The sequence below is a fragment of the Eublepharis macularius genome, chromosome 14 (genome assembly GCF_028583425.1).
Source record: "Eublepharis macularius isolate TG4126 chromosome 14, MPM_Emac_v1.0, whole genome shotgun sequence".
Lineage (NCBI taxonomy): Eukaryota > Metazoa > Chordata > Lepidosauria > Squamata > Eublepharidae > Eublepharis > Eublepharis macularius.
The window spans coordinates 49,226,858-49,250,431 of NC_072803.1; the positions used below are offsets into that span (position 1 = coordinate 49,226,858).

General features: G+C 43.9%; 1 protein-coding gene across 1 annotated transcript in view; it reads left to right on the forward strand.

Annotated features, from left to right (window-relative positions):
* Window positions 1–23,574, forward strand: part of CACNA1B (calcium voltage-gated channel subunit alpha1 B) — a 443,389-nt gene that overhangs the window by 202,757 nt on the left and 217,058 nt on the right. The window contains exons 8-9 of the mRNA XM_054997363.1: window positions 6,819–6,934; window positions 21,620–21,676. Of these exons, the coding sequence (XP_054853338.1) occupies window positions 6,819–6,934; window positions 21,620–21,676 (173 nt within the window). The remainder of the gene's footprint in view (window positions 1–6,818; window positions 6,935–21,619; window positions 21,677–23,574) is intronic.

A 23,574-nucleotide genomic window follows, 5' to 3' on the forward strand; every position in this document is an offset into this window, starting at 1 on the left:
CTCTGGAACATGAGAAGAAAGACTTTCCCCAGAGCAGAGACCTGCTTTTTCACAAATGCTTAGTTGTTAATGCTTAGGCTTAAACGAAGCATAGAGAACATTAACTGAGGCAGATTCCAAGGGGAAATGTGAGCTGTAAGGGTTTTTTTTTGTTGTTGCAAAGATTCATGCTTATGTGCACATGCAGGGGAAAATAACAATAATAACATTCGATTTATATACTGCCCTTCAGGACAACTTAATGCCACCCTCAGAGCGGTTTAGAAAGTATGTTATTACTATTCTCATGACAATCACCCTGTGAGGTGGGTGGGGCTGAAAGAGCTCTGAGAGAGCTGTGACTGACCCAAGGTCGCCCAGCTGGCTTCAAGTGGAGGAGTGGGGAATCAAACCCGGCTCTCCAGATTAGAGTCCTGCCGCTCTTAACCAAAATGTGAGCTTGGTTCATAAAAGTACATGATGGGTTTAGCCCTCCAGTTTATGCCACAGTAAACCAGGATCATCACCAGAGACACTCTCACAATAAATGTCAGTATCTGTGAGAAGGGTGATTCAGGAGGAAAAGTGCAACGGAAACAGGTTTAAAGAGAAATATAGAGTTTATTGAGGGATTGGGTACAATATTAGGAAGTGGGGGTGGACTTATCCTGAGTAATACCAGCAAATATTTTAAAAAGCACAAGCAAATAGCACGTTAACAATGCCCCAAAAACATCAACCAAAGCTGGTTAGACATCCACTGGAATCATACTAAAACCATCTGTGCTACTATATCAAATTTACTAGTAAACTCTTACTAAACTTATCAAAGAATCATCAGGTGTGCCTGTGCAACCAATTATAAATTTACAAGTAATTATGATTAAAGACACACACTAGAAAATCACACAGAGAAAATCTTTCAGCAAAAAGTCTGGTTGAGGAAGTAAGTAAAACTAGTCAGAGTTCCTAGTAGAGAGTCTTTTCAGAACAACAGGGATTCATACAGAAACAGGCAGCATTGCAGAGCTGAAGGTATAGCACTGAGTCGTTCCTGTGGCAGCAATTTTAGGAACCACAAGAAGATCTGAATTGGAGATTAGAATTGTCACTTAATAACGAGTTAACATGAATGGTCAGTGATTGCTTACCATGTACAAGTTTTACAGGAGAGGAGCCTGTGTCTTCCATAGCCTGGTGGGGTTTGATTTCATCAGTCCCGCATTGCATCTTGCTCTTCCTAGTTACTCCTGCAAAAAGGATTTTTCTTTAAAAGTTGTCACTTCTGCAAGATTGTTGCTATTGCTGGCAGTATCATTGCTGTATGATCCATCTTGAGACATAAAAGATGACATTTACTGTAGGGGTGTGCAATCCGGGATTCGTGATTTGGCTAAAATCCCACTTTGCCCGATCACATTGGAGAATCCCAGGTGTGAACTCCCCTTGGTCAGATTATTTGGACACAGGCAGCCACAGGCAACTACAGCACAGCTGGAACAGCAGTAAGCAAGAAGGCAGTGGCGTGAAGTGGAGACATGCTCTGTGCTGTGGCAGGGGAGTGGTATGAGGCTGGTGGGAGACAGGAGGTAGCAGCTAGAATGGATTCCCAGCCTACTACCACTCCAACTCTACCTGAGGTGCCTCACCCCTTTTTGTTTCAGTTTGGTATTCTCTAGTTTTACATTGGGTTCTCTGGTTTTAACACTGGGATTCTCTGGTTTGACATTGGTTCCCTTGCTTCACTTTGGTTCTGTTGGGCTTTGTTAGTTCATCTTGCTTGGGGTGGGACTTGCATTTGGGACTGACCTTTGGCGAGTGTTTGCTTTTCGCCTGGGAAACCTTGGAAAATGTTTCCTCCATAGGGAACAATGGAGAGATGGTTGGGAACACCTTGTTTAGAGGCCCATAGAACTGAACCCCTGGATCCAATCTTCCTGAAACTTGTGGGTCTTTAGTGGACAGGAAGGTGTAGGTTCCTTGTAAAGTTAGTGTTTTCTTGAAAATCCCCCTCTCCCCCAATAGTTTTCCCCACAGGAAATATTTTATTTATTTTATTTTTATTATAATAATAATAACCAGATAAAATTGGGATTCTCTAACTGTATTTTGCTATCCCTGAAACCTGGATCTGAATCGCCCAGATTGTGTTTTTGGTGCATTCCCCTAGTTTGCTCCCCATGTTCTGTGCCTGCCTCTCAGGGACAGAAGCTTGCTCACAGTGTTCCACATGCAGTACATACTTTCAGGCTGGGAGTGGGGGTGTGCAGGTAAAAAGGGGAAGGGCTGGCAACAGTTCAATCCCTACCATTTCTATTAAAGGAGTGTGTATTGGGAACGACTCCTCTCTTTCTGGAGAGACGCTGTCTAAGGCAGCTTTTAAAAAGGAGGAACCGTAGCTCAACGGGTAGAGCATATGCAGAAGAAGGTCTGAGGTTCAATTTCTGACATCTCTAGTTAAAGTGCTCTTCGCCTGAGACCTGGGAAAGCTCCTGAGAAAAATAGACCAATAAGCAGAATCGATATAATGCAGCTTCAGAAGTTTTATACACAAATTAGTTTGAAATGAGATTTAAGCCAAGTTTTTGTTTTGATTTTCTCAACAAATGCTGCAAGGTAGAACTTTTCATTGCAGAAGTAGGCAACCTATGCAAGAATTATGTAGGGCAGCTGATGAATGCTTGAAGTTGTTTTGCATTTTCCTTGTCAGGTGTGTAAAGTTCCTAGCATGCTTTAAAGAAAGACACATTTAAGGTTTGCTGGGGGACTTCGTGGCTGTGCCTCCAAAAGTGGAGGTACCTGGTACCTAAACCCTGCTGCCTCCCCAGCTAAGAATGCTTTGGTTACGAAGGGTTGCCAAAATTTGGGCAAAAACAAAGTCAGAGTTTGTCTTACATGAAAACAAAATCAAAATGGCGAGAGTGGCTTTGGCTTCACTGTACTTGAAACTTCAGAAGTGAATTTTGATTCTACATCCCCACCCTCTAAAATTACAAGGCTCAGATATAAAATCCAGGCTGCATGGCTCCAACCACAGTGTGCCAGAAATAGGCTCCATTTTTCATCCCTGACACCCAGTGAGCCAGACTGGCTCTGCGCTACCACGTGTTGCTTGGAGTCCTTTGCTGCTCCATCCATCTTTTATTTCACCCTCACCCTTCAGGAAACTTGGGCTCTGCTAGTCTTTATGCCATAGGGTGCGATTGGCTCTTTCACATATCACTGTGCAATAAACTGCATCTCTCTTCTTGGGCACTGTTTTACACACAGCAACAATCACTTCCAAATTTAGCTTCTCGCAAAAGCCATCCATCTTTCTTGGCCTACTTTAGTGTCCCCACCTGGAGAATTCATATCAGCTCAACATCTGCCATATTTTCTAGTTCCAAGAAGGATAGGGAGAGGGAGGATCCAGCAAAGAAGGTGGGTCCAATTTGTGCCAGTGTCAGGGATTGCTTCTAGTTTTTACCATCCTCTAGCAGGAGCCAATTTGCAAGTCAGGCAAGTTCCTTGAGCACTTATTTGTCTAGGGGAGATGGTAAGAAGGACTGCAGGAGCAATGGTTTCAGAATTTATGTCTTAGATGTTATCACAGGTGTACACAAGCGTGCCAGAAACCATGGCAAATGGCATTCATATGGTTCCCAGCTGTCTCAGGATGCTGACATGAGGATGTGTAGCAGTATTCAGGGATGTTGGAATCACATTTTTGCATAATACCCAGGATCTCTGGATACCACATGCGTATAACAGTGCCCAAAGAGAGCCGAATACCATGGAAATTACATTTTCCATGGGCCTCAGCAGTCCTGGATGCTGCTGTACGTACTGCAGTGCCTACAGCGCAACTGAGACCTTACTGCAGCACCTGCCGCAAACTGTTTCCATCACTGCTGCATCTGGATAAGAAAGAGGACAGGGATGACAGCAAGAAGGGCATGCACAGAGGCTCTGTAGTAGGAATTCAGTCAGAGCTGGACCCAGTGCCCAATGTTAGAGAAGAAAATCAAGCAAGAGCATCTGGACGTTAAGCAATGGCAGAAGGAGAGACGCTGATTTTCACTGCTGCCCTTTGACGCTGATCATACTGGGGCTAGCTCTGGGGCTCAATCATGCAATGCAGTGCTCTTTTCTACTAGACTCTTGATGGCTTGTTAAGATTTAAGCAGATGACAGCTGTCATTTATCCAGAAGTGGCTTGCCTGGAATTTTTATCAGATTTGAAAGTTCTAGTTGGATTCATTTGTCCTCTGTAACAAAACCTGTATGCCTTACAAAAATCTCAAGGTAGGTTCCCCAAGTCATGGGATCAGTGATACCTTTGTGAAAACTATGTATTCGTAGAGAAGCCTAGTTTGACCAGGATGAGAGGAGGCTTGTTCCATTGGACATACATTCTCACTCTTCCAGAGGAGTTAGCCATGTTAGTCAGTAGTTGCAAAATAGTAAAGAGTCCAGTAGCACCTTTAAGTCTAACCAACTTTATTATAGCATAAGCTTTCGAGAACCACAGCTCTCTTCATCAGATGCACCTGACAAAGAGAGCTGTGGTTCTCAAAAGCTTATGCTACAATAAAGTTGGTTAGTCTTAAAGGTGCTACTGGACTCTTTCCTCTCATTCTTGAAACTGTACCTATGGCTTGCATCCCAGCTCAAAGTCTGGCCCAGTAAAGAGCCATGGATTCCTACTTCAGACCTTTATCCATCTGGCTGCATCCTCACCACTCAGTGCTGCAAAAAAAACCCAACACAATATTGGCAATACTGTATGCAGGCCATTGCTTCCTCATTGCTGTCAGGCCCCCACTCTCTTCTCAATGAGAAATCAAAACTGAGTGACGGTGACAGTGTCTGACGCATTGAACCAGAAGGGAGAATATTTTTTTTAAAAAGAGAGAGAGGGTGAGTGAGCAAAGAGAAAAGAAGCACCCTAGCTGACAATTTCTGTTTTTGCTTCTTTAAAAGAGGGGCTTGGTGAATGCTAAATTTGGCACTTAATGTGCAACAAGTGATACTGTAGCTGTTGTACCCGAAACACAGGGCCAAAGGTGAAAGGGAAGGGGAGGCAAGAGATTGTGACGGTGGTCCTGGAACAGAACATGGGGAGAGCTGATGGCAGGTATCAGATGATGGCCATTAAAGAAGCACCATGAGATCGCTCAGGAGCTTGTGGGAGCAGGTCAGATGCTGCTTCTCCGGGCTAAATGGAAGTGACAGTTTTGACAGGCGCAATGAAGATCATGAATATGAAACTGCCCAGGGCACTCATGCCCCCATTTCCCTTTTGCTGACAATCGAAGCACTGAGCTTGTTTTGATTATGGGTGTGGGTCATATGCTTGGGAATTTAAGAAAAGAGCCACAAGCAGAACTGGAGAGTGGAGATGTCATCGGGCCTCGGCGAAATAGCAGCTAATGAGAAATGGGGGAATTTAGGGTGAGCATTTGAAAAGCAATTCCGTTGGCATTAGTGGTAAAGTTCTTGACTGACCAAATATGTCTAAAAGGAATAAAAGTAACTCTTTAGGACAGCTTGGAGAGTTCTGTGCTGTATAGGAAGGAATCATGCAGGGATAAAATGCAAGAGGATGTGCTCATGGTATTTTATTTCTCTGATTCCCTTTATTTCTCTGATTCCCTCCTCTTCAAGGAGGTTTGCCTGGCCATCCCCTCTCATTTCTGATTTTCATTTCTGGCATCAAACTCTTCCTTTTCATGGGACTTTTTCTGTATAAAATGCTGCTGATTGTTTTATTGAAGTTAATGAGAACTTTTCTTATCTGCTTGTGGTGGGGGTAGTGTACGTGTTATTTTGGCCTCTTTAAGTATTTTTCCTTTCGTTCAATGTTTTACATTTTTTGTGATGGTGTATTCGGTAATGCTGAGGATCTATATATTTTAGTAAAATAAGCAAACAACATTTCATGCTTATTTTAAAATTGGTATCATGTTTGTCTGCCAACTAAAACCCTCAGACTGGCTTGTGGCTTACAGTTCTATTAAAGAAAAATAGTGTGCTGACTCTGAGACCTTACAGAGGGTACCTCCAACAATTTTGCCCATGGGAAGCTGGAATGTCAAGCAATCTATCTTAGTATTATCCCTAACATGTTTGCTTTCAAGGTGCAGGGTTTTTTTAACACGGGGAAAAAAATCAGACAAGCAAATCTCCCCCTCTGCATTCCAATGTTACTTACATACTTTATTTATGCCCTTGCTTTCTCCAAAATGGAGACATTGCTCACAACCCTGTTAGGCTGAAAGTGATTTACTGGACCAAGCTTCCATGTCAGTGTCGGAATTTGCACCTGGGTCTCCTGGATCCTAGTCCTACACACTAATCACTATGCCTCACTGGTGTTGCTATTTCAGTAGAGCTTTATCATGTCTTTTTTTTTTTAATGTATGGCTCAGCTCTCAGTAACAGGACAAAGAGAATTTTCTTCTTACATGCGGAGTTAGAGTTGTGTTTAGAGCTGTCCCCCAATTAAAGAAACCATTTGAGTTTTAATTAATTATATCTGCATGCAATCATACGCAAATCTGCATTTGAATAAAACAAGAAAAAATATATGCGTTGTGTTTTAGATAATGCCTACTCTCGCATGCACACATTATCTCAGAGGTGTTCTCTAAAGTACCAGAGAAGAGGAATGCCTGTGTGACAGAACGGGGAAACACCTCTTCTGAGGTGGTGCCTGTCATCTGCAATCTTTGGAAGTTATTATATTTTACATTAAAAAAATCAGAGGCAATTTTATAGTTGACCAATTAATTATAGTTAGTCAGTTAACTAGCTGAATGTTAAATTGTTTCATTTCTTTGTTTCTTTTCGTGCAGGGAGTTTGCAAAAGAACGAGAGAGAGTTGAAAACCGCCGGGCCTTTTTAAAACTCCGGAGGCAGCAGCAGATTGAAAGGGAACTCAATGGCTACTTGGAGTGGATCTTTAAGGCAGGTGAGGAAGAGACAGTTTTGGGTGCTTTCAGAACTTGACGCCACTCAGGGTGGACTGTAGAGCAAAATAAATAAAAAGAAAAATCACATTTCAACATTGGTGGGAGGACTTTCACTAGAATGTATGTGTCTTGTTTATATCTTGCTTTACTTTCACCATGGATGTCAAAGTGCCTTAGAGCCAAATTTGATGTTAATGCTAGGGGTTTGCATTCTCAAATTCCAAAGCTGAAAATATACACAAAAATTGCTATTATACATTGTTACCATGACATTCTGCAAATGTGAGGTTCTTAGGTGACAAAGCCCACCTCCCCCTGCCCCCAAAGTCTATGTAGCTTTTTGTGTTTGGATACTTAGCAGTTTTGGGTGTCTTGCCTTTTTAAAAAGAAAAATCTCTAAAATTCCTAGCCAGTGGCCCAGAGAGGGCAGTTTTCGGTTGGCACATGCCAGGTGCAGGGCCTGGTAGAGCTGCATATTTGACTGGTTCCTTCTCCATCCCTCTCTCCTTTGTGGGGGCAAGGCCCTTACACACTCCTAGTCTATAGATCTGCAAATAGGATGAATGTGGGCTAGGGTTCGCAGTTGACTGTCAGTAGTGGGCAATCTCTTGGGGGTTTGCCCCATTGCCTGCCAATCGCTAGTGATCGGTGGGAGGTGGCAAACTGCCTGGCAATCATCCACCACCAGCATGCAACCTGGGCAGGAATGTACCAGGGACGCTTCTGATGGGGTGTGATCAGGGCTCATTTTGAGGGGGAACGTGCCAGGAAGGAAGTTCCGGCAGTTCCCCAAAGAGTTCACATGTCAGGTGGCCCCACCCGCCTGACTCTTGGCCATTTTGGGCCCATTTTGGCCTGGATTGGGCCTCTTGACGGGTGGTGGATCACTCTCCTGCTCATCAGTGGCCTGATCCTGACCATTTTGGGCCCAATTTCAGCCCTGAATGGCCAGGATTGGTTCCAAAACAGCCAGAATAAGTGGTGTCAGGGGGTGTGGCATATGCAAATCAGTTATACCAATGACACACTTCTGGTGATGGCAAGAGGCGTGGCATATGCTAATGAGTTATGCTAATGAATTATGCTAATGAGTTCCTCCAGCTGTTTTTCTACGAAATGACCCCTGGGTGTGATGATGTCACTTCCTCAAATGACATCATCATGCCAGCTGCAGGAGTGCTCTTGCGTTTGACTGGGGCCAGTTTTGGCACCAAACAGGTTGAATTGACCTTGCACAAAGCGTGGGAAGAAGTCCACTGCTGGTGTGATGATGTCATTTCCCAGAAGTGATATTATCATGTCAGCATTTGGATCACATGCGTGAGAAACACCCACCATCTCTGTCGGTATAGGGACCTGGCAACCATACTGGGGGCACCTTGTTCATATGAACTCTTGAAACTTTGGGGGCTTTAGTGGAAAGACAGCACTAGCTCCTCTGCAATTCTGGTGTCATTAGGCTGAAAAACAACCAGTCCATACCCCCTGAAAAAATTACCCTCCCAAGGAATAATGGCAGAGCTGCAGGTCTGGCTGGGTCCTTCTCCTTTCTTCCCTCATTTGTAGGGGTGGGGCCTTTTCCAGGGGCATATTTTCCTCCCAGGCTACAGCTCTAAAATTAGGATGGCTGGGGGCATCTTGTTTACGGGTCCCATAGAATTGGACCCCTTACTCTAATTCACCTGAAACTTGGAAGGTGTTTAGTGGACAGGAAACACTATTTACTCTGCAATTTTAGTGTCATTTGAGTAAAAAATAGCCACTCCATCCCACCTGAAAAAAGTCCCACCATAGGGAATAAGGGCAACGGAATAATTCAGGAATTCTTGAAAAATCCAGAACTGGAATCCCAGAACTTCTGTAGGGGATCTGAATGCATTCAATACCAGTATTTATGCTTTTCCTGAAATCTGAATTTAAAAAAATACCAATTCTTTTCCACGTGCACATCCCTAGTTACTGTTCACCAGCTCCCTGCACTGATGCTGTAAAAGAACAAACAGCTAGAATAAAAAGTCCTCTGTTGTGTCTGTGTATGGATGGCAAATGGCAGCTACAAGAGTATAAAGGCTGAAAAATGGCACTAAAGTGGGTGGGGAGGCTCAAAAATCCCAACCCCTCCCATCCGCACAGTGAGAAAACCCGATTTGAATATGCTCATAGGAAAGAGCATAGCAAAACAACTTTGGGAAGCAATGAGGCAAAGCAGGGGAAGCCATGGGAAGTAGAGGACGATTGGCAGATAATGCTAGCTGTGTCTGTATAAAGCATAATTACTGCTTACATTTCCTGCTGCCATTGCTTATATGTAGGGGAAACTGATTCTGTGAATTAGCCCTTAGTTTCAGATTGCCCCGAACTAAGTCGGTCAGGTCCAGAGGAACAAAGAGTGCGATACTGGAAATGTTATGACAAGATGAATTGGCAGACAATTACCTTATAAGCCATCGACCCTGTGAGGCTATATAAGCTAAGTGGTCATTGCAAACGGAAGGTCTTGGCCAGCCTTCCTGACTGTTACTGCTCAGCAGGAATTGATTGCAATTAGCTAAACCTTGCTTTATCTCTGCATGGCAACTCTGTGGTTTCCCAGTGTTCAGAAAAGGAGCCGTTCATTTTATATGCCCATTCATAAACTGTGCCTTTTTGTGTTTATAATGTTGGCTATTTCCAGTCACATTAAGATCTACTGCAAAATACCATTACAGATTTAAAATTTATATAGTTTTTTTTTTTAATTTGACAAATCCTTTAAAATCTTTGTTCTTTTTGTTCTCCTCGTGATCCCTTGAAATGGGTCACTGGTAATTTTTTACAGATAGACTGAAAGATTAAAAAAAAAATATCGATGTGATTAATCTGGTGAAAGGTCCTTGTACTTGGCACTGACTTCAGTAGTAGCCAGCCAGATACTCCTGGGAAATTCTCAAAGGGGACGTTGTGGAGATGGTCGTTCTCTGTTTAGTGGTACACTGTATCTGAATACAGAGTTCCCATTCTTAGATAGAGTATCCAACAGCCATTGATAAATCAGTTCTCCATAAATTTCTATAATCCTGTTCCAAAGTCCTTTGTGCTCATGGCTATAACATAGTGACCCCAAAGGTGATACGGTAGATCCATGACAGAGATGGGACATAAACCCATGTCTGTTCATTGTTATGGAAAGATCCCTACGTTTTACAAAGAAACATGCAAAAAGCCCTCCCTGCCTCGGCTAATGAACCTGCAGATAAAACCTCCATCTGATCCTACTTAAGACAATTGTATATACAGTATCTAAGCATGAGGAGAATCGGCTACCAAGTCTTCCCAGAGGAGACAAGAGGACGTTGTCAGAATGTAACCTTTTCCTGTTAGATAGGTGACTAGGCAAGCACCAGTTCTTGGGCTGGAGGATGATACGGCAATCTAGCTAATTCCTCATGTAGTCCTCAGTCTGAGGGAAAGCAATTAAACTCGTAGACTGAGACATCTAGGCCATAGTGACAAATGAGAAAATGTAACTCTTAAACGGCTGAGGGTGAAGGCCTGGCATGTTTACTGGTAAGGAATAGAGATTCCGGTTTGACCCCCTGTGATTATTTACAACACAGCAAGTTGAGGGGCATTAGCCTGCCAGATAAATCTTTTCTCAAGAGGCTTGCTTGTTTGCCTGTCTGAATTTCTGTCTTGCCCTATCTCTCAGGCTCAGAATAGGTCACGGTAATTTATTTTTTAAAGGCTGTGACTGAACGTACTATTTAAAGGAGTCTGACTGTGGAATCTTCTCGTGCTGTGTCAGACAGGCACACTTCCTTGAGCAACGAGGTGCTCCAGGGTAGCACTATTAGGTTTCGTTTCATTTGGTCTTATGTTGCCTCTTTAATATTGGTTTTGTTTGCAAATATACAAGCAGAGGTAAGTAGAGGCAAACAGTCCTGCAAGACTGCAGATTCAATACTCCTCTCTGGGTCTCTGGAGAAAGAGGGATCTCTGCTGCTATTAGCACGGCTAATGCTTTTGGGACGGTGATTCATACTAGGGTAAATGGCACAAGGGGAAAGGGCTGAGCGTCCCTTCCCAGAGCAGCACTGCTGTCATCAAAATTAGAGATTGGCATCATTACATTGGAAAAGAAATCAGCAGATCACAGTTCTCTCACGTAATGTTGATTTGGTTCCGTGTCCTGAACCTGACTTTTGTGCTCAATATGAAATTGTGTTGTTTTAAAACCCTCAAAGATACAACGTCGATTGCATCTCTTCTCACTAGTCATAGAGATACATTGCATACTCTTTTCTCATGTCTCTTAGGATGTAACTATGCAATATGCCCAATACCTGTTGGGGCACGAGTATGCGACTGAACTCGCAGTCAGACATACATTAAAGGAACTCATCTTAAAAAGTGCTTGTTCACTCAGTGCGGTGAGGCAGTGCTGTGAGGGGAGAGAAGAAATTTCTACTCTGCCTTTGCCAGCAGAAAGCGCGGGCTTTTTGCCCCTTTTTTCTGGATCTACATGTCCTTCCTAGGCCTTAATGAGAATTGAGAGCCAGTGGTTAAGAGCAGCAGGACTTTAATCTGGAGAGCCAGGTTTGATTCCCCACTCCTCCACTTGAAGCCAGCTTGGTGACCTTGGGACAGTCACAGCTCTTTGGAGCTCTCTCAGCCCCACCCACCTCACAGGGTGATTGTTGTGAGGATAATAATAACACACTTTGTAAACCACTCTGAATGTGGTATTAAGTTATTCTGAAGGGCAGTATGTAAATTGAATGTTGTTGTTGTTGTTGTTAATTCTTGACAGTGTGCCCTGCAGTTCAGTTAGGCATTAATGTTCCGTTCTCTCATTTGAAGTGGCTCATTGTTGAGGTATAATATAGGATAAAAGGTGAACAACTCCTTCCCATTTTTCATTATTTTATGTACCTGTTTCCACTTAGAGCCAACCGACATGTTTAATTTGGCCCTAAAAAGCAGCTGCCAGAGGCCCAATCATCAGTCAGGGCTGTGGCACTGAGGAAGGGCTTCTCTCTTCCACTGTGTATCATTTTTCCAATCAAAGGCACCTTCACCAGACTTCTTTAAGTCATAGTAAAGAAAAAGACAAGCACAATATAGATACCAACCCAAATCCATATTGATCCTCCCGCAGTAGTAGCTGCCCTTTAAGGCTGAATCATACACCTGCAGTTCCAATCCCAGAATTCCAGTACCATGAGACTTTTATCATTTATTGGTAAAGAGTCCAGTAGCACCTTTAAGACTAACCAACTTTATTGCAGCATAAGCTTTTGAGAGCCACCGCTGTCTTTGTCAGATGCATGTCATTTATTGTCTTTCTTTTAGTTAGTATACTCTGTTTCAAGCAAATAAGGGGTGGGGGGTGGGGAGATGGTCTTTCAGTGGTGTCTTCTGCCTCTTCACACCTCCAACAAGGCGGTGAGAAAAAGTGAAAGAAGTGGGCTGTATTTGCACCCAATAAAAGATTTACAAAGGACCTTCATGAGACACTAAGCCAACACATGGGAATGTAATTCTAATTTCTTTTCATCATTCAACTTGAGTCTGCTGTGCTACATTTCTATAGGAAAGCTTCTCTCTCAGTAGGAAGAGAAAAGTGTTTCTAAGTCACTAAATGCTCTTTTGAAGTCAATTTATCTTATCTTACATGGACACGGAGCATTTGAAAAACATTTCTGCTTTGGAGAATGAAAAGCAAAGTGAATTGAGGTGCTTGCATTTTGCTTCCTTTGCAAAGACTTTGCCTTTGACACATGCCTTCAGTACCATGGTTCTTTTTTAAAAAAAGAGTTTTCTTTCTCTTGGTTTAAATGACCCATGGCATGTTTCACTTAACCCCTCTCTTTCGGAGAGCTGCAGGATTCAGCTTGGTGATCATGCAGCACTATTTAGTTTCGGCAGTGTAAACAGACAGAGCCAGGGAGTTCTAAGGCTCGCATGCTCCCTTCCGCCTCCCCTCATGCACCGAGTCAAAGCCAAAGACTTCCTGGTTTGTAACGAACTGTTACATTCTGATTGGATGATTTTACTGAGTTTTATTGCGTTTTGCCTTCAAACCAGGATTCACGTTTTATCCTGATTTAAAATTCCAATTTGTTAAAAATGAGCTACAGTTTGTTAAAGCAGTCACTTCAGATGCCAAGACAAATTGTGTTTTGTTCCAAACCAGGTCTTCAGTTTATTTGTTTTTTTGTTTATTTACATTATTTATAGTCCACCTTTCATGCTGGGTCTCAAAGTGAATTACACAGAATAAATCGATACAGTTAACAGGGTGGGACGTCCAGTAGACAGTGCAATAGGATCTGACTTGTAGAAATTGGAAACGCAGGTGAAACAAAGCATAAGTATTAACATTACTCCTTAAGTATGCAAAAATTTCACAGGAGGAACCCACTTACAACTACAGATAGTAAGAACTATATATAGTGGTATAGTCTGCAGTCCCTAATCCTTTACTCCAAGCTTCTTTCTAACAATTTTGTTATAGTACAGACCTATTTCCTGTGAAGAAAGACCTCTCGAATAATTCAGTTTTGCATGATTTGCAGAAAGCCAGGAGGGCCGGAGCCTTCCTTATCTCATCAGGCAGGCTGTTCCATAAGGTGGGGGCCGTAGCAAGGAATGCCTGTGTACAGGTACTTCTTGATTTTGTATGGTGGCACCTGAAGAAGGCCCTGCTTAGTGGAGTTGTTGTGGAAGACCATAGGAAGAGAGACCCTCCCACAGATATAAGAGACCAAAGCCATGAAAGGCTTTGTATTTGATAGCCAGTACCTTAAACTGAGCATGGTAACTGATAGGCAGCCAAAGGAGTGACTGCAGAATGGGAATAATATGCATGTTCTGTCTGGCTCCCGATAATAGCTGAGCCATGGTGTTCTGCACCAACTTGAATCTTCAGATCGACTTTGAGGGGAGATCTAGGTAGAGTGTAGTACAGTAGTCTAGTCTCAGTATTACTGTGACGTGGATCTAGGGGGCCCCATTGTCTATATCAAGGCAGGGGGCCATCTTCTGGGCTAGTCTGTTGGAAGAAAGCATTTTTTCCAGCTGCATTAAGTTGCTTCTCCAACAGTAAGGTTGGATCCAGTATATAACCCCAAGTCTCTTAACTAAATTAGTGAGGGTCAGCCAAACCCCATCAAAAGTGGGGAGCACAGTGTCCTTCAAGACCTCCATCTTCCCAACCAGCATTACCTCTCACTTTCCAGGATATTTGTTCACTCTTAACCATTTAACCACAGCAGCCAGGCAGTGATTCAGGACCTCTATCACATCACCAGGAGATTTGGATAAGGATATATAGAACTGAGTAAAGTCAGCATATTGATGACAGCTATCCCCCAACCGATGAATGATTTGGCCTAAGGGTTTTGCATAGAGTTTGAAGAGCATGGGAGACAGGGCTGTGCCCTGTGGAATTCCACAGGATAGGTCCCACGCTGATGATAATTGGTCTCCAATGGCAATCCTTTGAGACCAGTCTGTGAGGAATGATTTGAACCACTCCAATATACATCCCCGGAGGCCTACTTCTACCTCCAAGCTCCTCAACAAGATGGCGTGTTCAATTCTTATGGATTGGTATCTGATACCTGTTAAGTTACATCATATAAGCAAAACAAGCCCTCCTAAATGTTGGAAGCAATGTGGTGAAGTAGGAACATGTATGCACTGCTGGTGGTATTGTAGACAAATAAGAAACTTCTGGGAGAATGTAATCAAAACAATAGAAGCCATCTCAGGGTATGGGCTGCCTAAAACACCAGAGGTTATATTGTTGAATCTTTTGTCAGATCCTTCCATACCAAGAATTAGAATTAATCTTACCTCAGCCCTATTAGCAATAGACAAATCAGTTATTGCTTTCAAATGGAAACAAAAAAGTTTGCCCACAGTCACAAATGGAAAGATAGACTACAACCAACTTTACTGTAGCATAAGCTTTCGAGAACCACAGCTCTCTTCGTCCGATGCAAACATCCTCAGGAATGGAATACTAACAAAGGCTGGCATATCTTTGAATTTTTCTTAGAATACTGTATAGTTGTACAGCTGTAAGTACTGTACAACTGTTTGTAAGTACTACTTTGTAAGTACTGTTTGTAAGTACTACTTTGTCGACGTTGCTATATTAATATTAAGGAGACAAAAATTACATATGCAGATGTTTTAAATCTGTTCATTGTTTGTTTATGTCTTTATTAATTGATAATGACTGTAAAATTATAAAATTATTGAATAAAATATAATTTTTTTAAAAAAGATGGTGCGGTCCAGTAGGAGCAATAAAGAGGCTTGGCCTCTGTTTACATTCATTTGGAGGTTGTCAGCGAAAGCCATCAGGGTCTTCTCCATCCCATGTCCCTGCCTGAAACCAGACTGAAAAGGGTCCAAAGCACCAGAGTTATCCAAGAAGACCTGGAGTTGATCCACTTCTGTTCTCTCAACCACTTTGCCCAGAAAGGGCAGATTACAGACAGGGCGATAATCGGCCACATAATTTTTCTGTAGGAATTTTTTAAAGTAGTGGATGGAGAAGGTCTCCTGAATTAGCAATTGATTTATAATAGATACTAAGGACTCATTGATGTAGTCTTTACGTGATTTTAGCAGCCAAAATGGGCCAGGATCCAGGGCACAAGTAGTGGCCTCATGGATCTCAGGATCTTGTCAGCATCCATCATGGAAACTGGGTCAAGATGGTCCATAAATAGACATAAGAACATAAGAACATAAGCAAAGCCATGTTGGATCAGGCCAGTGGCCCATCCAGTCCAACATTCTGTCACACACAGTGGCTAGAAATCCAGTGCCATCTAAAGGACTGTCAGTGAGGCCAGGACACCAGATGCCCTCCCACTGCCTTCCTTCCAGCACCAAGACAACAGAGCACCACCTCCCCACAAAGAGAATACCATCTATCTCCTGTGGCTAATAGCCACTGACGGACCTCTGCTCCATATATTTGTCCAGTCCCCTCTTGAAGCTGACCAGCTGGTGTGTTAGGCATTTCTTTTGCTGAACCTATGTTACAATTGGCATTTAGATCAGAGGGTATTCTTGGCATTTTATCAGCAAAAAACCCTTTCCAACAGTATCATAGCTAATTGTCTGTTCCTGAGACGACAAAATAGTAAAGAGTCCAGTAGCACCTTTAAGACTAACCAACTTTATTGTAGCATAAGCTTTCGAGAGCCACAGCTCACTTCGTCAGATGCATTCATCAGATGCATCTTCCTGCATCTGATAAAGACACTGAGAGATCTCTGTCTTTTGGTGCTACACCTCTGAAGATGCCAGCCACAGCTGCTGGCGAAACGTCAGGAACTACAATGCCAAGACCACGGCAATACAGCCCGGAAAACCCACAACAACCATCGGTCTCCGGCCGTGAAAGCCTTCGACAATACATAGAGCTGTGGTTCTCGAAAGCTTATGCTACAATAAAGTTGGTTAGTCTTAAAGGTGCTACTGGACTCTTTACTATTTTGCTACTACAGACTAGCACAGCTAACTCCTCTGGATCTGAGACAATAAAGGTTCAGATTTAGGAATCAGCAGATTTAGGTGTCAGCAGATGTTGAGCTACCTTGAACCACTGGGATGGTCATGAACTATCTGATGTAATAGCAGAGACAACGTTTCTTTGTTGTTGTCACTGCTGCTTTCTAGGTCTTACAATGAGCTTTACAGCATGACCTGTCAGATTCAGTATGAATTCTCTGCCAGCACAATTCTAGACATCTAGCCTTCTTCAGATTGCCCAGCTCCATGGTAAACCAGTGTGTGTGTGTGTGGGGGGAGTTTCATTGATAGCTTCAAGGAGTTCTCACCTCAGCCTCAAGTTCAACCGGGCATGTGTTTGGAATTAGCTCCCTCCTTGAGGATTCCAGAATCCAGTAGGATCCATGAGCACTCACGGGAGGACCATTTTAACTGAGCTCCCTTTCCAGTGGGGAGCTGGGCTTGCTTTGACCTTTGCCTTGAGTAGGTAGTGGTCAGACTATATTTGAGGTCAAATCTCCAATCCCCAAACCAAACTTTTCTTCAAGGATCGGTGCAAAAGATTAGGTTCATGTTAAGTTCCTCTTTCATGTGTTGGGCTCATCACAATTTGAAGAGACCCAAGACAGTCAAAGGGGTTATAAAATCCTGGGGCAGCCCCAGTGATGTATCCTTGGCATGAAGGCTGGACTCCCTTGGAATGATCGGTCTAGGTGTCTTCGGCATGTCACCTGAAAGTACCTCTGCCAACTCAGATAAGGTGCCCACTGGGAAACCATGTGGCTTGTGAATAAGCACAATGCCTAATCTATCCCTAATCCCTAATGTAAAGAGCTTACAATCAATGACCATGATGGTTTGCACAAGGGGAGGAGATAATACACAGCCTCGAAGATTTCTGAGGCTCATTCAGACTGCAGCCACAGTACTCTGAATACATGAAAAACAAGCCAGAGAAAACAGGATTAACATATGTGACATATAACTGGCCCAGATAAAAGTTCAGTGGTTACAGGTTTTTTAGCCTTTTCACTTAATGAGTGTGTCTTCTGCCTTGTTTATTTACAGTGCTGTTGCTTTGCTGGTGATAAATCCCCTAATCCAATCCCTGAGTACTCTCTGTGCCTTGACTATGGAATGTTTCTGAGATGAGTATAGAGAATTTAGAGATGCACACAGGTGTGACAAAATCCCTGGTTCTTGCTTTCAATACATGCAGGCTCCAGAGATGTAGCAAAAGCTTCAAGAAGATCCAAAATATTCAATTGATCAGAATTTGGGACAAAAGAGGTATGATTGTTGCAAGTCCTTGTAAATAGCTGAAAAGAGATAGGGATAAAAGGAGGAGTGCATGGCTAAGGATTTTAGAAAAATACGGTATCAGGAAACTGGTTATGGCAGAAGAACTTTCTTGTAGCAGAGGAATGGTATATTCTTAACTATAAACAAAACATGTATGTTAATCTTTTCAGATTAATATGTACTTTAAGGAAATCCATAATTTCATTATTAAAATTCATTTTAAGAACCCACCTTAACAGATAGAAATAAGCATCAGTTAGTGAGGATGCATGCAGGGACAGACTGACCTTTAACTTGCCAGGTGTCAGGTGCTCAGGATCACCCGTCATATTCAATACCCCCTGCAGCTGAAGCTGATGCTGTTGGGGTGATTCTGTTATTTGAACCCGAGGTGGGAAACTGGGAACGGAAAGGTTGTAAGGTTCCTGTTGTAATCTCTACCGAGTCTGGGAGCCTGCTTGACCTGGAGCAGTCCGTAAATCACACAGCCTGTTTTTCTGTCTGCAGAGTTAGAGGACTGTCAGGAGAAAGGGGGGTGGGTGGGATTTAGGAGTACCCTTGGGGAATCTATATCTACTTAATACTTGTCTGTAGCCGCCAGTCCTAGCAAGGATGGCATAAGTGTATGATACTGGCATCTTATCAATAAAGAACTTTTACTCATGACGTGAAGTCTCTTCCCTTGCACCAGGGAAGTTCCTGCTGGGCCACTGTCCTGGTAAGGGCCACTGGCAGCCAGGATCAAGTGGAGCTGTGTGGCCTCTGTGGGCTTTTGGCCTGGGACTCATCAAAGACGGCAATTGGTATAGGTTTGTGTGTCCCAGGTCCAAGCTGAGCAGCCTCTGCAGAGCCTCCAGTCTGTAGGAGCCACTTAGCTTTGTTTCCTCTATGGCAGCATCCTGTTCTGCCCTGGACATCTATGTTTGTACATTATTACCAACACTTGAAGACATATTCAAATGTCTGCCTCCAATCTCATTGTACTTTATAAGGGGAGGCTGGAAGTGAATGAAGTATCTGAATGGAAAAATGATGATTTTATGTTCAGAAACTTTTATGCAATTGTAATGAAACACCCTGTTTAAACAATAAATTTAAGCTACTTCGTAGCACACTCTTATGCCTGTTTGGTGGTGGAAAGTGCTATCAAATCATTGCTGATTTACGGAGACACCCCCCCCCCCGCTGAAGTTTTCAAGGCAAGAGACAAACAGAGCTAGTTTGCCATTGCCTGCCTGTGCATAGTGACCCTGGTCCAGTGCCGGATCGTGTGCGCGATGACGTCATTTTGGTGACGTCATCACGGAGGGTGGGAGGCAGCGTGCGGGGCTGGAAAGCCGCCCACGCCATTCACCTCCCCGCATTCGCCTCCCCGCAGCACGGGGGGCTGCGAGGCCGCCCACGCCATTCGCCTCCCTGCAGGCGAATGGTGCGGGCGGCCTCATTCACCTGCCCCGTAGGACAGGGGGCAGCCGGCTTACCTCGCACTCCCTGCCCTGCAGGGCAGGCAAAAGGCAGTGTGGCCACCCACGCCATTCGCCTGCCCCACAGGACACCAGGGAGGGGGCGCCGGGAGCAGCTGCCAGCTGCCAGAGGCTGCAGGCAGCAGCGCGGGCAGCCTCACAGCCCCCCACGCTGCCTTTTGCCTGCCCTGCAGGACAGGGGGTCTGTGGCAAGCCGACCACCCCCTGTCCTGCGGGGCAGACGAAAGGCAGTGCAGGGGGCTGTGAGGCTGCCCGTGTTGCTGCCTGCGCCCTCTGGCAGCTGGCAGCTGCTCCCGGCGCCCCCTCCCTGGTGGCACCGGGGGCAGACTACCCCCCTGCCCCCCTCGATCCAGCTCTGCCCTGGTCTTCCATCCAGTTACTAAGCAAGGCCCACCCTGCTCAAAAGTAAATACTATGTTGCTCTATGGGTCTTCCTCTCATAAATGGGCATCAGATTGCAGAATTAAGCATCCTCTTACACTCATAATCACAATAGCTAAAGAGAGATTCTCCCCCTCCCCCGATGGCTTTGGTAACAGTAGAGGAGATAAGTGATCTTGGAAAAAATTAACTCAGAAGAGTTGTGGGTAGGCAGAGCAGGGCATAACATAGGGTTGCCAGCCTCCAGGTGGTGGCTGGAGATCTCCTGGAATTACAACTGTTCTCTAGGCCACAGAGATCAGTTCAGCTGGAGAAAATGGCTGTTTTGGAGGGTGGACTCTATGGAATTACACCAGGCCGAGATCCTTTCCCTCCCCAAACCCTGCTTTCTCCAGGCTTCGCTCCCCAAATCAGGAACTTCCCAACTTGGAGCTGGCAACCCTGGCATGACAGCTGGCTAGAGTTTAGAGCACTCCCCGCAGAGAGAAGAAGAAAACTACCATTGTCTTTTAACCATGCATTTTCTGATTCTAAAAACAGGCTCTTGTTCTTCAAAGGTGTGTGCATGTGTGTACTTTGGTGCAGAAGGCCCCAGCTTTGGTCCTCAGCCTATTTGGTGAAAATGATTCCTTGACACAGGTGTTGGGAAAGACCTGTCTTGCCCAGTCTGAGGTCTGGGGTAGTCACAGCTACCCAGAACAGATGGTGTTGAGCATGATGGACTAGTGGTCTGACACAGCATAAGGCAGCGTCATATGTTGAAACAGAAGCTGTCATGTTACACATTAAAAAGTCTGCATGGTGGTATGAATCAGGTGGTATATCCATTGACCCCACCCTTGTAGCAGGTCTGCTTTGAAGTTTTTGTTTTTGGTGAATGGTGGTATATAAATATTGTACATGAGTGAAAAATGGGTTAGGGCAAACTCTATGCATAACTTCAAATTTAATTCTTGATCTGTCTTCGTTGCATGCCAAAGCATTATGCATCTTGAAGCCTATCTCTGCTGCCAATTTCATAGTCCTCTTTTATGGCATTTGGCTGATCTGAACTTGTGTCCAGTATTTCTGCTTGTTTCTCTTGCTATCACCTTAGGAGTCTTCTATTATTAGGAGTCTCTTCTATTATTAGAAGATCTGTCTCTAGAGAGGACTGGAGAAACTTGTCTGTTGGTAATTTGGCCAAGCAAAAAGACATTTGTAGCAGCGAAGATTGCTTCTTCACTGAGTGATTTCTAATGTATGTCAATTTATCTCTCTGCCTGCCTGCTGCCTATCAAACTTTTGCCCCACCTTACTGCCAAGGAGCTTAGGTCAAGCATATGAGGTTTTTTCCCTCCATCACTTTATTGTTATAATAATCCCCTGAGGCAAGATAGGCAGGGAGAGAATAACTGGCCCAAGGTCCATCAAGCTTCATGGCAGAGTGGGGATTTGAACCTGGGACTCCCAGATCATGGTCTGATGTTCTAACCACTACACCATGCTGGCTGCATGACCATCTTTTATTAGGAGTTTAACACACTATTTAATGTACATTTTGCAATATTTGTAAGGCTTTCTTACATTATTTTCTACCAAGGCAGGCTATAAATGCCAGTGCTTAAAATGGCTTCAGCTTAATTGTGAATAAGGTGCAATTCTTGGTTACATTATCTAAACACTGTGGTAAAGAGGCAAAGGAAAAAAAAAACTTCTTGTAACCGAAACAGTGGTAGTTTTCCAGAGAGAAGTGGCTTCCAATGTACCCTACCTTAAATGTAAGAAATAGTGGTCAAGAGAAGAATAAAGCAAAGAACAGAAACTGTGATGTAACAGTAGAGCCGCTATATGGCACTCAAATCATTATTCCGTTCACTAGCTGTTGTTCAAAGTAGGTCCAAATGGATATTCAAAGCTCCTTCCATGATTCACAGGGAGGCCAGACGTCTATCTTCAGGCTCTGTTTTATGGAGTAAATGTACTTTATCCAAGCCTGAGTGCTCCTCTTTTCATTTTCAGAGGAGGTGATGTTAGCTGAAGAAGACAAGAATGCTGAAGAGAAGTCCCCTCTGGACGGTATGTTCCTTTTGGTTCAAATTTCCTTTTTAAAAAAACTCTGGTTGATGTATTCCATGTGTGTCTTAGTGGTTTGGTGCCTCTTCTCGTTTCTGTTTTGTGGGAGGAGGAGGCAACGGTTGAGCCAATGTCATTTGCCAGTGCTGGCTTGTAGCATCACAGGGCTGCTCAGCTGGGCTTGTTCCAGGGCCATTTTCAATTCCTAGTCTCCTCCTGCATGAAATAAAGTATAGGCTGCCCTTCGGAGCTGCCATTTCCTCCAGGGAAATGGATCTCTGTAGCCTGGAGATGAGCTGAAATTCTGGGAGATCCGCTTGAGAGGTTGGCAACCCTAATGTTAGTACCTATGCAGTGCCCAATGGTAGAAATAGGGCCCCAGGACTTAGAGTTGCCAACCTCCAGGTAGTAGCTGGAGATCTTCTGGAATCACACTGATCTCCAGGAGACAGAGCAATTTCCTTGGAGAAAATGTCTGCTGTGGAAGGCAGACTCTATGGCATTATTCCCAGTCGAGGACCATCCCCTCCCAAATGCTGCCCTCCCCTAGGCTTCACCCCCCAAATCTCCAGGAATTTTCCTACGCAGACTTGGCAACCTTACCAAAACTATGTCAGGCTGGGAAAATAGCCCCCTTCTCCCCACACCTCAGTCCTGAACTGTCATGATTTTGCAAACTTGAGTATTGAATTCCCAGGGAAGTCACAGTTGATCTCCAAGTAAAAGCCCCAGTGGTGGACAAGTGTAAAGTGTAACATGTAGTTAAGTCCTATTAGTGTCTGTTTACAGTCAACAACTATAGGCCTCTCATTTTAACTAATGCACCTTTGGAGGATGGAAATTTACTGTGGACCATCTCAATTCAAAGAATTTTGTGGCATGGAATTTGTAACACAGTGATTGCACTCATACTGCAGGCTAAACTACCTCGTAGAGTCCCTTTGTTGGTAGCTAGATGATAGGTTTTCCTTTTCACATTATTGTCATTCTTTAGAAATCAGCTAAGTGTCTATAGTTGCAGATCCATAGGTGGATTGTGCAGGTCCTCTCTATGCTTTATGGGGCTGAGCCCCTCCACTATAATCCTTGATGCTCCTAAATTGTGATTTCGGTGAAACTTTGTGGCCCAAGCCCTGTTAATTAGTTGCAGGCAATTCTGGAAATGGATCTCATTGCAAACGTAAGTGGACTCCTGCTGGATCAAACTCATGATCCAGCTGTTTTTCTAGCCAGATGTTTCTGGAAAGCCCACAAGCAGGAATGAAATGAACAACTTCCACATAGCTCCAGTCCTGAGAATTAAAATGCTTCCATCTATGATAATTCAAGCATGAACACAGTGTGAAACTATGGGCCAAGCTACACATGACAAATGACACTTGAACGGCAAGTGGATTGAGTGGAGGGCAAGTGAACAGGGAGAAATACACTTGCCATTCAAGTGCCATTCGTCATGCGTAGCTTGGCCCTATATAAGACACTACTTTGGACTGAAGTGCTGTTTTGGATCAGTCCTTCAATGCTAATTGTGCAGCCGAACCGAGTCTTCCCCTCAGTTCATCTTGTGGCACTAAGTTTTGGAAGTTGAAAGTGCATTGTGTGAAAAAAAATGTTATTCTTTCTCTCCTAAACATTTTGCCAATCAATTGTGTTGGGCGAAAAAGAGTTCTAGTACAGTAAGAGAGGAAAGAAAATAAACTGCTCCTTGATTGCCGATCCCCCCTCCACCCAAACTAAAAAGCCCAAAATGTAATTTTGGTGGTGGGGAAGATACTCCCCAACCCACTGGGTCATTTCAGCACTTTTCCCATTATTGTTTTCAGGGCTTTTTTTCTGGGGAAAGAGGTGGTGGAACTCAGTGGGTTGCCCTCGGAGAAAATGGTCACATGGCTGGTGGCCCC